At 34.5% G+C, this 18,965-nt stretch overlaps 1 protein-coding gene across 2 annotated transcripts in view; it reads right to left on the bottom strand.

Annotated features, from left to right (window-relative positions):
• Nucleotides 1-276: 276 nt before the first annotated feature.
• Nucleotides 277-18,965, bottom strand: part of LOC131162415 (purine permease 3-like) — a 31,550-nt gene continuing 12,861 nt past the window's right edge. For both annotated transcript variants that reach the window (XM_058118864.1, XM_058118863.1), the window contains exon 2: nucleotides 277-737. In XM_058118864.1, coding sequence (XP_057974847.1) covers nucleotides 396-737 — 342 coding nt within the window. In that variant the 3' untranslated portion in view covers nucleotides 277-395. The remainder of the gene's footprint in view (nucleotides 738-18,965) is intronic.

The raw sequence follows: 18,965 nt of genomic DNA on the forward strand, positions 1-18,965 counted from the left end.
TTTGTTTTCTACCATTCACTTGTTTTTCAAAAAAGATACCAAACATGTTGGGAATAAACAGACCACTTGATTCCAGTGTCAACATTTATGGCATCAAGTGTTATTGGATGATCTCAATCATGAAATTACAATGAACAAAGATAACATTGGCCTTCGCATGTTTTTGTATCCTAGAAGAATGATTGTTGGAAATGGTTTTGGCATAACAACAAAAAATTAGTTACTTAAGAAGTGAAAAAAAAAAAAAAAAAAAGCAGAGCATCCACAAAGAAATCATGAAGCTAACATAATTTAAATATGATAAAAAAAAAATATTACAAAAGCGGTTTATCCTTTGTCATCCCTTCTTCCTTGTCACAGACATTCATGGCTTCTCATAACATAAGCTAGTGTCATTATGCTGTAAGAGTTTGGGGCATCTCTGTTTTTGGGATTTGTTCATTAGTTTTCTTGGAATGTTTTATCTCTCCATAGAAGTAGGAAATGAAGCCCCAAATAGAAAGGGCAAGAGCAATTCCTTTCTCAGCCTCAAACTTTTCTTTGTAGAAAATAACAGCAAAAAGCTCAGTTATGGGGAGTAGAACAGAAATTAAAATTCCAGATGACAATGAAGAGGCATAAAAGATCACCCCAATTGCTCCAATGAAGAAAACCTGCCAAACGATTGCACTCCACACTAGCACCACATAATACCTTGCCTCTCCAAGTTCAAATTCTTTTGCCTCCCTTGAAATTGCCTGCAAAGACATGCAAATTATATTGAGCATTTTTTGGGTGCTCTTTAAAGATGAGATCCCAGGTATACACACCTTAAACAATTTTTAGAGATGCTTTGGCAGAATTGTTGAGAAGTTTCTTTTCAAAATAAAGTTTGGGTAGAAATAATCAAAGAATGGGATAGTGTGTTTTGACCCTTACCGAAAAAAGAAAGAAAATCTTTATTGCCTTATATATGAACATTCTACACATATTTGTCATTATACAAAATTGGAGTTCACATGTTTGCATTGTTTGTGTGGGTATGTGGGATAATTTGACACTTTCATGAAGTCATGAAAGGATCCATTTTGAATCAATCAAAAGAAACCAAAAATTGCATAAGGCATTTTAAAATTTGTTCAACAACTATAATCCTTAAAAATGCACAATAAAGTTTGTAAATATTGAGTGGTTGCTATTTGTTTCTCCAACTTCATCTTGTTCACACCATTATTAATATCTCAATATTAAAGGTTTACTGTCATAACAAAAGGATCTCCTTACTTTGTACGCTTAAAGAAATAATACATCTTGCCAAATTGGAGCAAGATTCAATTCAAGCATTGGAAAATGAGTGCATAAATAGCATAGTTGTTGTTTGCTACTTCAACTTCATCTTGTTTACTCCATTATTCCCTTAATATGAAAGGTTTAGTACCGTTACAAAGAATCTCCTTACTACATGCAACATACACTCAAAGAGATATATAATGCATCTTGTCAAATTGGAGTAGTTTGATGGAGTACGATTCAAGCATTGGAAAATGAGAATGCACCTTCTACTTGAATAGTGGTTTATGTTCTCACTAATCCAAGTGAGCTCAATCAAAACAACGGACTTCAGAGTTTGTTTGTACAAGGATTAAATGGGAAAATTGTAACCTTATGTAACAAGAACATAATGTCAACTCCATGGAATAACATGACTTGCAAAGGAGCTTGTAGATTCATTGAAAGGAAAGTTCATTATAGAAGAGGGAGAGTCAGAGTATGGATGAGCCCATTGCAATTATTTCTATTTTTAATGAAAAAATTGCAAATGAGGTTTTAAATACAAGAACAAAAATATTACTCTTAAAAAGTTGGCTAATCACAAACAAATTGAGATGAAATATTGTCCCCAAGATAAAAATGGTTGACATAATGATAACTATAAGTAAGGTCATAATGTAGAAGAGGAAAATAAAACTAATAGCTAAAAAGCAAATGGAAGAAGTTCCAATAATCCAACTATTTGTAAAAGAAAAAATTTGAAAAGGAAAAATGCTTAGTTCTATTACAACAACTCATATCACTACAAGAAAATGTGTCAACCTTGAAGAAGAGAGAGAAAGATGCTCTAAAGGAAAATTTTGATACAATAGGATTTGAGACTAATGCTTATGAAGTTAGCATATCTTGGTGGGTTTTAAATTCTAAGGGAATTAATGTCGTGTAGCTTGCCTAGTATGCATAAATTTAGGTTGTTTTTGTCAAATCAAAAACAATTGTAGTTCTAAAGTGTGCATTTTTTGCGAAAAACAAACTAAAAATATTTTAGAAAGATAAGACTTTTAAGCTTAATATTTATAGTTTTAAAGTCGATGCTTGCTTGGTTGATTCTTCTTGTTTATTAATTAGACATGCTAACTTTATATATAGCGGATTGACATGATCTTTTTTGCATCCAGTTCGACTAACACCAAGGGTAAGCAATGTTTAATGTGACTTGCCTACATTGCATCTAGCAGGGCGAGTGGGTTGCATGCACAAAACTTCACACCAGTTGAAACCTACGATAATTGGACACCTGTTGTCTGAAACCCAAAACATATAGATGTCGGAGCAATAGCTCTCTCCAACTTGTGGAGTGGCATTCTGCCAATAGTGATCACATGGGAGAAGGATTATTCCGACGCCTTTAAAGGGCATTCGTGTAGGTGCACACACATTAGAGATGCAGTCACATGCTGATGCTAGAATCATTCCGTAGATTCAACAAATGGGGTTCTATCCTCTATACCAGATTTGATACATTCGGCTTCACCACCATTTAATTAGTGCATTGCTAGGGCACTGAAGGCTTTAAATGCACACATTTCACTTTCCTTGTGGCGAGGCGACAACAATGTTGTAGGATGTCACCATTATTACAAAGTTACCTGTAGACGGCAACGCTGTTACAAAGATGACCTTGCTTGTATTTTAGACTACTTAGATGCGACCCCCCCCCCCCCCACGGCCACTGGCTAGAGCGGATGATCTAGCTCCTCCCTATCAATGGCATGGATGGACAATGACCTACTAAAGCTTGCTAATAATGCATCGGAGGAGAAGTAATGCAGTATGCTTGAGCATGCATCTTACAACTCATATGTAGTTTTTTGTTCATGAACAAGTCACAATACTATGCATTGTTAATTTTCCTACCTATACTCAGCCACTTGGACATGACATCCATGTTGCTCGTGAGGAGGGGGGGGGGGGGGACACATTCAGTTGGAGGTTTAATGTTCTTTCTGCAAGTTTGGGCATGGGGAAACATGCCCTTTCTTGCTTCCATTAGATTTAGCCTACCATATCTTTTTGCTAATGCCAGTGATAGGTCGTACCCACTTGCGGTCAAGTTAGTATGTGTTTTACTTTCCATAAATTTTTAAAATTTTAGTGTCTTGTTATATTGTAGATTTCAAGCTTCATTTCTTACTTTGCATGTCCCCATGCATATTCTATGATCATACCAATATGACATTAATATGATGCGTGAGGACGATATAATACATATTTTCATTGGAATCATAAAAAGTGATTACTTAATATTCAATATTGTTATTACATGTATCATTTGTTAGTAGTTTATATGGTAGTTGTACACAACGGATATCTACGCTAATCTATCGTGTGTGTTCTTCAATGAAGTAAAATTTGGGCTTGTTTGCACTCCCTTGATATGCTTTTAGCTCATAGAGTGGCACCTACCAGACCAAGTACTGCGGCACTTCGGGCTAAGGCAACATATACCCCTTCCACCTCAAATAGGGTACAACCATAACGGTCATTTTAGGGATCTGCATGAATGTGAGCAGCATGGGAATTATCACACAGACTAGCGTGCATATTACAATCATAACCTCCAAATGTGGCAGCGGTGACTGGACTATGTCGTCCACATATTGACTAAACTTTCATTCCATAGGCCTACACCTCTATAAGCCGAGGATGGATATAATCAGTGGTACCAGTTTATCACTATTCGCTGCATTAGTAGGACTGCCAGTCTGCATATGATAGTGGTGCGTGAATAAATTATTCAATGCATGTAGTGAACATACAATTATTTTAAATAACTTATTAATAGTTTTATAGTATTCTATTGGAAGAGCATATGATGGGGAAGATTTAGCTATCTGACTATGTCTCGACATGTCCGGTTAGACTGATTGCAATAGCTTGTATGTAGTTTGTGGCATATGACGCTCGTTGGTCAGTTCACAGGTCTACCCATGCCAATGATGAGGATGCACATAATGGCAAATGGGATGATGATGCTATAGTTGCTAAGCAAGCATCGCATAGGAGACTTCATGTTGGACCTTGCCGGAGCTATGGGGGTCAAGGTGAGGGGGGAGTACTTGCCCTATTCACACAGTGCACAAAGGGTGATGGAGGAGCATTGGCACAACAGTATATACCTACATATACCTCCCCCTAGCATGCTTCGACTTCTTCTTCCCATATTCCATATAGGGTATATCAGGATCCATATGGGGCATCTAGTAGTACATTGTTTGTGCCGGAGCCACCATAGTCCAATCCATCCTACCCACCCCCAATCTACCAGGGACAACAGCAATACCAACAATTCTTGATTTCATCATTGATCTCATTTGTTCTATTTGGTGATCAGACGTCGCATGATGCTGCAGATCCCATAAACATCACATGTTAACAAGGGTGCAGATGGATGTGGGAGACGACAACGTGTGTAAGGAGGGCAGTAGGAACGACATAAACGGCCGCAAAGATAGAGAAGACTGGGATAATGTGGGACTTTATTGTATTTTTTTTGGTTCATTATTTTATATTTTTTGGGATATTGTATTATATCTATATGTTCATTTTTTTTTACAATCTGTTTGTATATTGATTTAATTATTATTTTCAATTATTCAATAAAGAGACAATAAATTACCTTATTTATATCGAGAACTCATGCAAGTAAATTATTATTATTATTATTATTATTATTATTATTATTATTATTATATTATTATTATTATTATTATATTATTATTATTATTATTATTGTTGTTGTTGTTGTTGTTGCTGTCGTTGTTATTATTATTATTATTATTATTATTATTATTATTATTGCAATATATTTGAGAAGGAAGATGCAAATGTACTAAGTTTATTTAGCAAATTATTGTTTAGAAAACAAATGTATTGTCCATTTATCTTAGGTTTTTTGTCAAGTCTATGTACCTATTTAATAATTACAAAACTGTCACTTTATTTTGCAAATGTATCATTTATTTAAGGGTAGTGAATTCAAAAATAAAAATAAAGCAAAGAAATATTACAGAATACACAAAAATTTACGTGGTTCAACTATAAACCCTATGTCGACGGGAGGGGTTATTCTTCCAATATGAAGAAAATAGTACATCAAGAAGATCAATACATCACATTTACAATAATAACAAATCATAGACAAACAATATGCTACTAATATGTACAAAGATAAAAATAGGCAAAATCAAACATACTATGCACATTAAATACACATCAATGTGATGATCTAGTTCCATCATGACCTCCAGTCCTCCTCGGACATCAAATGCAGTAGTGACTTTCTTTGTGGCAAAAATTGCACTGTATCCTCCTACTACCCTCTTGTACGTCCATTTCATTACGTAGTGTGGAACTCTTCGATCGTCCTTTTTGCCTAAACAATTATCGATTTCTATATAATGTTGGTGCAACTGGATCTGTCCAATATTCTTCATTGAGGATAGAGATGAAGTCGATCGCATAGGTAGCATAATACCCAATCACCGTGAACATAGCAACTATATCACAATCTCCTCAAGCCACAGATAGCTAACAAGTATGAATAAGGGTAGTGTAGATTTTGCCACATCCCACATGTACACTAACATTCCTTTATGTCCACGACTTAAACATTTTGACCCTTCTTTGGCTGGCGTGGTGTAGTTTGAATACTAAATAATTCCCTTTTAGTATTAAAGTTGATAACCTCATGTCCAACATACCTTTCCCTCATTTTCATTTGCAACAAAAAATGTGGGGTGTAACCATTCCCCGACTCTATCGCTTGGTGAAATGCCTCCTGCTAGGCACTGAAGTACTATGCAACGCGATAAAATGTCATCTATACAATGGCAGTTATTGGAAAACTCCGAGTTCCTTTAAGGACGACATTAAAACATTCAATCAGATTTGTGATCATCTTTCTGCACCTTTGCCCACCATCATGACATTGCATACACATGAAAAAGGGATCTCTTCAAAAAAGATTTTGCAGTTGGCCCACCTTCTGTTAAGATTCTTTCCATCAGACTATTAAATTTCATAATATGGCGTTCCCTACTAGCTATTTCAACCATTTTCTTCAACATGGTATTATGCAACCTTTTATTGAAGTTACTAATGACGTGATGCAACCAAAACCGATGGTGTGCATGCAGAGGTTGCCAATCAACATTATGATGAATGACACCAATAATACCGTGGTGTCTGTCTCATATAAGACACAAATTATCACGATTAGTCACTTCATCTTGAATGCACTGAAGAAGAAACCAAGACCATGTTTGTAGACTCTCCTCCTCAATAATTGTGAACGCTACAAGAAATATTTTTTGGTTTGTATCAGAGGCCATTGCAATTAATAATTTACCTTTATTTTTCTTGTATAAGTGTGTTCCTTCCACACAAATAACTGGAGAACAATGAAGAAATCCCTTAATTGATATTATAAATGACCAAAAAACACATGTCAAAATTGCAGAGTTATTAGCATCAGGAATTTCTCCCCATACCCACTTCACCTTTGTACTATGATTTGTTTCACACATAGCATAAATCCACTTTGGCAGAATTTGATATGAAAGATCCCAGTCTCCAAAAACATTTGCAACTATCATTTGCTTCCCAAGTCATACCTTTTTATAGGATACATGGTATTGATAATTTGACCTCATGTGTGCTTGCAAAGCTGCAATCAAAGCACCATCGTCACTTTTGATAATTTCTATAATTTCATTTGCAATGAAGGTCAACTTTAATTGTGGGTGGTCTTGCAAGAGAGTCTTACTGATGCATGTATGGGGACCTCTATACTATGTAATTTCAAAGAGCCCATGATTTCTACGTTAATAGACATACAACCTCTAAGCACAACTCTCGTCTACATTGCATCTAACCACCCATGTTGTTGGGTTGGATTGCTCCATCTTGGATTCGTGGTGTGTTTGTGCATGGGGCATGCGCATAAAGTGTATCAGATTATCCTATGTGTCAAAAATTATATCCTTAAAAAATTTTGAGACACCATCCCATCGAGTGCCCTTAAGGGAACTTTCAAATTGACTTCTAATATGACTTGCTTCAACATCAATCATGTACACTAATGGTGGCACATTGCGTACCCGTCTCTGACCCACAACTTTGTTCTCTAGAGGCATGACAACTTCTTTATGCACCCCATAATCATTCGCTCCGTTGACCTTATTTACTTCTACTTATGCCTCTTCAAAATCCTCTTCTAAATCATCTTCTTCCTTTAAATCATGGTAACACTCCATATTAGGTTGTATTGGCTCAATATATGCTCCTCTCTCGTTCATAACAATTGATGGAACTATTTGGAAGTCAAGTAAAAGCACAACTCTAGCTGAACTTTGGTCATGCCTATACTCAATTGATTATTGTGGTGATGGAAACAACATCCCACATTGAATCCTTAGAAATTAGCCTCTTCACATCCAAACTTTGTTAACAAGAATTCTGGCTTAAATGATGAACTCAGGATGTCATTCAAATCTAAAGATTGTGTCACCTATGAAAGGTGATCAAATAGCCTACCCGTCTCAGCAGTATCATATTCATTATATGATTAAGGATGGAGAATGCTTCCCTCTTCACATTTGAAGCTCCACCCATACTCCTTCTTCAAGGGATGCGTTTAAACAAAAAATTCAACTACATACACAGTAGGACAAGAACTCTGTGGGCCTAATGTAATTAGGACATTTGCATCATTTTTTATTGAGACATCGATATACACTAAATTTCCACCACCCCCTCATTACATATATCTCAAACTCAATTCTATTATGTATTCATTTGGATCAATATCTAATCCTTCATATATTTTCCATTTCAAACTTTCTAACTCCATCCTACTTTTAACTCGAATCACCTTCGTTGGCCCTGTGTTATACTCAATACCAATCGAACCATGTATAATCTCACCCTCAATGTATAATAAGACCATAACTTTGTTAGCAAATGAACTTAACGCCAATCTGAATTTTCAACTAAAGTAAAAATGAAATGAATGTACAAAATCAAAGTAAAAATTAAAAATTACTAAAAACATCACTGGCAACATCGTCACTAACCCTTGAAATAGGGAAGTTATAAGAGTAAATCAGTAAAACATTCACTCAACACTTGAATGTGGTGAAGGAGGCTGGACGACAAAGGAGGAAGAAGGGAAACAAAGAATTCAGGAGAAATGATGATTTTGGTGTTTGGTCCGACTTGAACACGCACAGCGGAAGCACACAATCAATCACGAATCACTCAAAAATCACTAATGGAAACACTCAATGATGAAATATGCTAAAGAACAAATCAAACAATAAAAAGAACAAGCAAAACACAACTAGAACGCACAAGATATATGTGGTTCAGCAATAGCATACGTCCATAGGAGCAGTACTTTCGTTTTCACTATGAACAATGTAAAAGCTTACATCTTTGGGTTACAATAGTGTTTAACTATGAACCCAATGCCTATAGAAGAGTTCTAGTAAGCCTAAAATACATATACAGTGATCCCCGAAGGAAAATCCTCTAGATATGCCCTGTTGGCCTAACAAGGCTTACAAATCTTATTTTGAGGATAACAAATCAATGAAACTTAACATGTTTGGTTAAGTGGTGATGTTTTAGGAAACTCAAGTATCAAGCTCAAGTGACCCAAGTGACTAATATCAAAGTGCTTAATAAAGTCTAAAAAAATTGAACTTAATGACATAAGATCGTATGAAGTTAAAGATGAAGCTTAGAGCCAAGCTCAATGTGAAGAATGGAAGTTATACATGAAGACTTAGTGATTAGAAGAGTCATAGTTTTTAAGAAGTCTCATGTAAGTACTTCAAACAGTTCAATATGAATGAATGAAGCACTTAGGAATCTTTTATTGACTTAAAGGCCAATTTTTGAAAACCTAGGAAAATGATTTTTTAAGTTATATTGAATTTTTTTCCAAAAATTGAAGGATCAAAGTCTTGAAAATTAAACATTGTGGAAATTTTCTAGTTCAGTCGACTGACCAAAATAAATCAGTCGACTAACATTTTTAGGCAAAATTAATTAAGCACACAGAACAGACCCAAACGACTAACCCTCTAAGATCAGGCGACTGACCCCATTCTGAGTGTGAATTTTTGTTGAAACAAAATAAGATCAGGCGACTGACCCTGATAGATTAGGCGACTAACCTTCATAAAATTTAAAATAAAACAGTGATGGAATATTTCCAAAATAGATTGCTTGACCCCCAAACTTTATGAAAACTTGGCAAACACTCCAAGTAACTTGGGGAATACAAAAAATTAAACTTTTTCAATCTATAAATACATTCTAAATCAAAGGATTAAAGACACCAATACAAACAATCAACATTCAAACATAATATTTTCTACTCTTCAAAAGCTTTCTTGCTAAAACTCTTGCTGAAGTTTCTATTAAGAATTTGCTGACTAAAGCATACGGTTCTTTGCTTTTCTACTGAGCTTCTCAATCTAAAAAATAACTCTGGTGATAAATTTTTGAACTTCAATTCTTTCTATATTTATTTTGATTGAAGTATATTGTCATATTCACTTGTACTAATTTGCTCTTGCTAAGAGTGCTTTCTGTACTCAAGAATTATTCTTGTTTCTCTTGTTGTTTTTGACGTTTCTGGATTGTTGAATCGTTGGACCATCAAGCGTAGGGTATCACTTGGAGAGAAGGGCTCCATCCGACTTAAAGGAGTGTGTAAACGGTTTGCTCTGCCTAATTAAAGGAGCGGTATAGTGAAATCCTTAGGTGGTTTGCCTAAGGCGAGGACGTAGACGGGTATAGCCGAACCTTGTAAAATCTTGGTGTCTCTCTCTTCCCTACTCTCTTTAATTTTATGCATATATAAATTTTGTGGATGTTTACTTAATTATTGGAAATTAAATAGTTATTGGGAATTGCGGAAACCTTGATTAAAGGAAGTATATTGATTGCGGAAACCATGATTAACGGGAATACATTGATAAATATCAAAGTTCATTAATAAAACTAAAGTAACTTGTTTGATATCAAAATATGAATTTTGGAAGCTTACTAAAATTTTTATTTTATTTCATATTGAGAAATCAAGCTTACCTTATTGATTGGATTGAGTGTTGGTCATTGCAAATCAACGGTACTTGTGAAGTAATTGATAAGTTTAATTGTGCTGTTAATTGGAGAGTGTGATTGTAATTAATTCAATCTGAAAAAGGGTCATACTAGATTAAAGTTTCCAAAAGATATTTTATAAACCCAATTCACCCCCCTTCTTGGGAGTACACCTTACTTCTCAACTGGTATTAGAGCATTAGATTGTACTAAATCTTAAACAAGAAGCTACGTAAAGATCCCTATTGCACACCTAGGTGTATCTCCCTTTGCTAAGGGTCAATCCTCATCTAGACCATCTATTTTCTGAGGTGTAAACTACACCTTTTGGAAATAAAGAATGAGAATTTATTTACAAACTATGGATTAGAAAGTATGGAAAGTGTTATACATGGTGACTTTATCCCTACTAAAATCGTGGATGGTAAAGAGATACCTAAAGAGGAAAAAGAGATGACCGACAATGACCATAAGATGTTACAAGTAATTTCAAGTGCTATGAGTGCATTATATTGTGCCCTTAATGTAAATGAATTCAATAGGATTATGTCATGTAAATAAGCTAAAGAAATCTAGGACAAACTTGAAGTAACCTATGAAGGTACTATTGATGTAAGAGATAATAGAATCGATAAGCTCACTAGCGAGTATGAAGCTTTTAGGAGGAATCCTGATAAGACCATTACTATTATTTACACTAGATTCACCCATATAATAAACACCCTCAATGTCTTAGGAAAGAATTACTCAACTTATGAAATGATACGGAAAATCCTTAAGAGTACTTCCACCAATTTAGGAACCTAAGGCAACTGCAATAATAGAAGGAAGAAATTTGAAAAATACTACCCTAGATGAACTGATAGGATCGCTCCTCACTTATGAGATGGCAATAAATGAAAGACATTTTGAGAATAATAAAAACAAGAAATCAATAGCTCTCAAGGCTGCTAAAGATAGCTCTAGTGAAGAAGAAGAAGAAGAAGAAGAAGAAGAAGAAGAAGAAAATGAATTAGACGATGATGATATAACCTTTATCACTAAAAGACTTGGAAAGTTTTTGAAAAAGAATATTAAGTTCACTCAAAAGTTTAAAAGCTCAAAATCTGACAAAGGAGAAATAAGTAAAAAGGAAACAAAAAATGAACCCCCTACTTGTTATAATTGCAAAAAGGTTGGGCATATTAAACCTTATTGTCCACAGCTTAAGGACACTAAGAAGAAGAAGAAGAAAAAGAAGGCTATGAAAGCTACATGGGATGACTCAAGCTCAAGTGAATCAAAGGATGACTCAAGCGATCAAGAAATAGCGAACATCTGCTTCATGGCAAAAGACGATGAGGTAAACTCCTATACTAGCTCATCAAAAGAAACTAGTGATGAGTAATGTAGTGATTCATGTGATAGTATGCCCTCATATAAGGAAATGCAAGCTGAGTTATTTTCTTTGCATAATAGGTTCATAAGAGTTTCTAAAAGAAATCTAGCCTTGAAAGAACAAAATGAAATACTTAAAAATCAACTAGAAACATCGAAATCAGCTGAAAAAGAAAAGAACTCTCACATTAATGATCTCATGAATAAAATAAATAAGATGTCTCAAGACCTAGTAAAGTTACAAGTAAATGTTAAAAGCAAGAAGGATTTAGAAAAAAGTGACCTTAAAAGTAAAATTGAGGATAAAGACAAAATCATCTACAATTTTACAAAAGGAAAGGAAAACTTTGAAAAGTTGATTGGTACTCAAAGAATGTCACTAGACAAAGAAGGAATTGGATTCAATGGAGTTGAAAACAAAAGGAAAAAGAATCTTTACATGGGGTACTTTGTAAAGAAGTCAAAATACTATGCAAGCACATCCTCCACTAATGCTTATGAACAAAGAGTAACACCTTGAAACCCTCTTGCAGATATGCTTTAGGACCACTCCGTCAAAAGACAAATGGTACTTGGATAGTGGGTGTTCAAGACACATGACCGAAGACAAGTCCAAGTTCACCACATTAATGCTTAAGGATGGTGGATCTATCACTTTCGAAGACATTGCCGAAGGTAATACAATTGATATCGGAAAAGTAGGTAAAGATCCATACTTGACTATTGATGAAGTATTACTAGTAGATGGATTAAAACATAATCTACTCAACATTAGTCAACTAAGTGATAAAGGATTTGAAATAATCTTTAAACAAGACAAATGCATAGTTGAAAACAAAGATAAGAATAAAATCTTGTTCATTGCAAAAAGAGTTGATAATGTGTGCTACATAAACTTTGCAAACTTGATCCCTTAAGAAGTCACTTGCTTGACAGCTATGAATGAAGCAAGCTAGCTATGACATAGGAAACTTGGACATGCAAGCATGTATTTACTTTCTAAACTAACTAAAAAAACTTAGTCAAAGGTCTACCTAGTACTAGGTTTGTAAAAGACAAAATCTGCAATGCATGCCAACTTGGAAAGCAAAGTAAGATTAGATTTAAAAGAAAAAACATATTTGCACTAGTAGGCCCTTAGAACTTATTCACATAAATTTATTTGGCCCTACTAGAACTCAGAGTCTAGGAGGAAAGCAATATGCTTTTGTCATAGTAGATGACTACTCCAGGTTTACCTGGGTACTCTTCTAAGCCTCCAAAGATGAAGCTTACATGATGCTAATTAACTTGTGCAAAAGACTTCAAAATGAAAAAGGTTGTGGTGTTTTAAATATAAGGAGTGATCAAGGAAGATAATTTAACAATAAAGAAGTTGAAAAATTTTGTAATGAACATGGAATAAATCACAATTTTTCAGCACCTCAAACTCCTCAACAAAATGGAGTTGTTGAAAGAAAGAATAGATCTCTTCAAGAAATGGCTAGGACCATGCTCAATGAACATAAGCTACCTAAATATTTTTGGGCTGAAGCAATAAATACCGCATGCTATGTTATGAATAGAGTTTCCATAAGATCAAGTTTATATAAGACCGCCTATGAACTATGGAAAGCCTAACATATATTATTTTGATATATTTGGGTGCAAGTGTTTTGTATTGAATGATAAAGACGACTTAGGAAAATTCGATGCAAAATCAAATGAAGGAATATTTTAGGATATGCATTAAAAAGCAAAGCATTCAGAATCAACAATAAAAGAACTCTCACAATTACAGAATCAATACATGTAACTTTTGATGAGGAAAATTCATTTACTAAAACAATAAATATTGAGGAAGCTGAAACAACACAAAAGTTAAAAGACTTAGAAATAAAAGAAGTCAAGGATGAGACAAATGAACCAACTTCAAATGATGAATCTTTAGAAAATTCTGAACTACCTAGAGAATAGAAATTTGTAAGGAATCATCCAAAAGATCAAATTATAGGAGAACATTCACGTTGTGTATCCACTATATCTTCATTGAAAAAATATATGCAATTATTATGCATTCCTATCTCAAGAAGAACCTAAGAACATTGAAGAAGCCTTAAGTGATGATTCTTGGATAGTTCCTATGCAAGGAGTGCTAAATCAGTTTCAAAGAAATAAAGTATGGAAGTTAGTTCATAGACCCGATGATCATTCTATAATTGGAACAAAATGGGTATTTAGGAATAAAAAGGATAAAAATGGAATAGTAGCACGTAACAAAGATAGACTTGTGGCTCAAGGGTATAACCAAGAAAAGGTAATAGACTACGATGAGACCTTTGCTCCCATAGCAAGAATGAAAGCTATAAGAATTTTATTAGCCTATGCATCCCACAAGGAATTCAAACTCTATCAAATGGATGTAAAGAGTGCATTCTTAAACGGATTTATAAATAAAGAAGTTCATGTGGCACACCCTCTAGGATTTGAGGATATTCATAACCCTAATCATCTGTTTAGGTTAACAAAAGCTTTATATGGGTTGAAACAAGCCCCTAGGGCTTGGTATGAGAGGTTGAGTAGATTTTTGCTAGAAAAGGGATTTTATAGAGGAAAGGTAAACATCACATTATTTATTAAATCTAAAACTAAAGATATGCTCATCATTCAAATCTATGTAGATGATATTATATTTGGTGCTACAAATGAAGATTTATGTAAAGACTTTGCTAAATATATGCAAGAAGAATTTGAACTGAGTATGATGGGAGAATTAAATTCCTTCGTAGGATTTCAAATAAAGCAAGCTAAAAATGGAACCTTCATAAATCAATTAAAATATATAAAAGATATGCTGAAGAAGTTTGATACCAAAGGTAGTAAACCTATAGGTACTCCAATGAGTACTTCTATAGTCTTGATAAGGATGAAAAAGGAAAATCGGTTGATATGAAATATTACCGAGGCATGATAGGAAGTCTACTATATTTGATAGCTAGTAGACCAAATATAATGTTTAGTGTACGCATGTGTGCTCAATTTTAGTCAGCCCCTAAGGAATCTCACCAAATAGTTGTAAAACGAATTTTAAGATACTTGATAGGTACTATTGACTTAGGTCTATGGTATCCTAAGGACACCAGTTTTGAGATGATACACTATTCGGATACTGATTATGCTGGATGTAAGATTGATAGAAAAAGCACAAGTAGTACTTGCCACTTTCCAAGAAGGTCTCTTGTGTCTTGGTTCTCCAAGAAATAAAATTTTGTAGTCTTGTCTACTACTGAAACTAAGTATGTGATAGCAGGGAGCTGTTGTGCACAGACACTCTCTATGAAACAACAATTAAAATATTTAATTTAGAGTATTCAGGGATACCTATAAAGTGTGATAATACCACTACGATAAATATCTCTAAAAATCCTATATCACACTCAAGAACCAAGCATATAGACATAAGACATCACTTTTTAAAAGATCATGTGCAAAAAGAGGACATCTTACTTGAATTTGTGAATACAAATTACCAATGGGCAGATATTTTTACCAAATCTCTTACCGAAGATAGATTTATATCTATAAGAAGAGAACTAGGATTGTTACATAGCAGAGAATTTGTTTAAAAATGTTAGCAAATAGGAAATCAAAAGTAGAAGAGGTTAGGCGATTGAACTTTCAGCCTCAATCAACTGATCCCTTTCTAATATTATCAATTTTTTAGGATAAGCAATGTCAGGAGACTGACCCTTAATCCTCAGTCGATTGACATGCTACTGTCTAAAAAAATTTTAAATGCACCTGAAGGTCAAGTGACTAACCTCAAGTTCAGTCGAGCGACTGACGGAATTTAAATACGAACAGTGCGCAAACCCTAAAATTTGAAGCCTCCAATCAACTGACGCTAGTTTGCTCCTCTCTTCTCTTCATTCTCCTTTGATCCTTAGTGCACCTTACTTAAAAACTCATCACCCTACATCATTCCCTCATAAAAGTCTAGGGTTTTACCGTTCAGTTTAAACTCACGATGCCTAGAACAAACATGGTTTGGCATAAGACTTCAACGCAAGCTGATGATGACTCCTCTATCAATCAATGACTCGTCACTCCTCATGATAAGCGTCTATATAAAGATCATATCTATTCAATGGATCTGATTCTTGGTAAAATTCTTGATACTTCATTTTTCGAAGAAGATTTTCCCGAAATCCTACCCATGTTTAGGAACCTTGGTTGGAAAATTTTCATTACCTACCAGGCCAAAGGCTATTATCGTAAACTTGTAAAAATTTTCTACACCAATTTGGTTAAAGGGGAGTCGGTAACTACTACAGAAGTTTTGGGCAAGTCCATCACACTCACACCACAAACTTTGACTAATATCTTCAATATTCGCCAAGGCAAATTCAAATGTCCTCCTTTTGGACAAACATGGATCATGGAGCAAGGATTTACTCTCAAAGAATTTCTACCTCTAATTATGGTTGACGCACCTATTTACTTTGGACATCCTCCATTACACAAGCAACTGAATCTCCAACCCCAGATCTTCCAAAAGATCATCATATACAACTTCCTCCCTTAGGTTGGTTCTCATGACTATATGACATACGTGGACTATTTTTTTATGTGGTGTTTGCTGAAAGGAAAGAAGCTGGACTTATTGAGCTTATTCCTTAAATGGATGATTTCTCGTACTAAAGCTCGCCGAGTAACTCTACCTTATGGAGGAATTCTGAACCTCCTCTTTTCTCATCTTCATGTTTCATCTCCAAATGACTTGCTTATTAAACATACCCATTATGATATTTTCTCTTCTACTACAATTAAACAAATAGGGTATGAGAAACATGAGCAAGGCTGGTTTCCTAAAGGCGGACAACGCCAAAGACAAGCTTCTGAGCCACAACCTCAAGACCAACAACCTGCTCTTCTGATTGATGTTGCACTATCATTGTTCTTGGCTTATCACCAATAGTTTACTGCTTCTAGTTGAGAAATGAGTTCGGGGCTTAGCTCACTTCAAGATAATTTCACATCTCTTCAAGTCAATTATTCTTCACTAGATCAATGGCTTAGTGGGATTGAACATCACATGGCTGGTTCATCCTCTTCTCATGGAAAAGCTCCAATGGATATAAGCTCAGTTGATGCTGGTGATGATGATGAAGAAGATGAAGAAGATGATGATGAAGAAGGAGATGACAAAGAAGAATAAGATGAAGATGATGATGATGATGCAAATCCTGGAACTGTATAATTTTTTTTTTTTTTTACTTTATGGTTGTATAAACACATATTTATGTGTGTTTTTGCCTTTTGGAATTATTGCTTATGCATGCTTATATCATATGCTTATGGTTTCTTATTGCTTTAATTTTTGTCTAAATTTCTTAACATCTATCTCTTTTTTATTGATGTCAGAAGGGGGAGAAAGATTTTTGAACAAAACTGAGAAATGAGATATGATATGAGATAAGATATAAGATATAAGATATAAGATATGCTAGAAGAATTGAAAAACTAAGATATGATACATGATTCTAATTAACACATATATATTGTTGACCTTCATAAACACTTATACATAGTTGATATATTGATCTTGATATATGAACTTAAATTGATTCTAATAACATCTGATATTTCATTTTTCAAATATTGTTAAGAGTATGCTTATTGTAATGGGAGTTTTATTAAGGTTCACTTACTTTTGCTACTTATTTGTCATCTTCAAAAAGGGGGAGTTTGTTGGCCTGACAAGGCTTACGAATCTTATTTTGATGAGAAAAAATCAAGAAAACTTAACATGTTTGGTTAAGTGATGAAGTTTCAGGTAACTCAAGTATCAAGCTCAAGTGACCCAAGTGACTAATATCAAAGTGCTTAACAAAGTCTAAAAAACTTGAACTTAATGACACAAGATCTTATGAAGTTAAAGATGAAGCCTAGAGCCAAGCTCAATGTGAAGAATGGAAGCTATACATGAAGACTTAGTGATTAGAAGAGTCATAATTTTTAAGAAGTCTCGTGTAAGTACTTCAAACATTTCAATATGAATGAATGAAGCTCTTAAGAATCTTTCATTGACTTAGAGACCAATTTTTGAAAACCCCAAAAAATGCTTTTTTAAGTTATATTGAAGTTTTTCAAAAATTGAAGGATCAAAGTCTTGAAAATTAAACTTTGTGGAAATTTGCTAGTTTAGTTGACTCACCAAAGTAGATCAGTCAACAGACATTTTTATGCTGAATTAATTGAGTATACAAAACAGGCCCAGTCAACTGACCCTCTAAGATCAGGTGACTGACCCCATTCTGAGTTTGAATTTTTGCTGAAATAGAATAAGATCAGACGACTGACCCCAATAGATCAGGCAACTAATCTTCATAAAATTCAAAATAAAACAGTGAGGGAATATTTCCAAAAGAGATTACTTGACCCCCAAACTTTATGAAAACTTGGGAAACACTCCAAGTAACTTGTGGAATATGAAAATTAAACTTTTTTCCTCTATAAATACATGCTAAATCAAAGGATTAAAGACACCAATACATACAATCAGCATTCAAGCATAATATTTTCTACTCTTCAAAAGCTTTCTAACAAAAACTTTTGCTGAAGTTTCTACTGAGAATTTGCTGACTAAAGCCTATGGTTCTTTGCATTTCTACTGAGTTTCTCAATCTACAAAAAGAACCCTGGTGATAAATTTATGAGCTTCAATTCTTTCTATATTGATTTTGATTGAAGTATATCATGATATTGACTTGTACTAATCTGCTCTTGCTAAGAATGCTTTTTGTACAAAAGAATTGTTCTTGTTTCTCTTGTTGTCTTTTACAGTTCAGGATTGTTGAATCGTTAGACTACCGAGCGTGGGGTATCACTTGAAGAGAAGGGTTCCATTCTACTTGAAGGAGTGTGTACCGCCCGGTTAAGAGAGTGGTATTGTGAAATCCTTAGGTGGTTTGCCTAAGGCAAGGACGTAGGCGGGTATAGCCGAACCTCGTAAAATCTCAGTGTCTCTCTCTTCCCTACTCTCTTTAATTTTCTGCATATATAAACTGCGTGGATGTTTACTTAATTGCTGGAAATTAAATAGTTATTGAGAATTGCAAACACCTTGATTAAAGGAAGTACGTTGATTTTGGAAACCTTGATTAACGGGAGTACATTGA

Source organism: Malania oleifera, chromosome 8 (assembly GCF_029873635.1).
Source record: "Malania oleifera isolate guangnan ecotype guangnan chromosome 8, ASM2987363v1, whole genome shotgun sequence".
NCBI classification, from domain to species: domain Eukaryota; kingdom Viridiplantae; phylum Streptophyta; class Magnoliopsida; order Santalales; family Ximeniaceae; genus Malania; species Malania oleifera.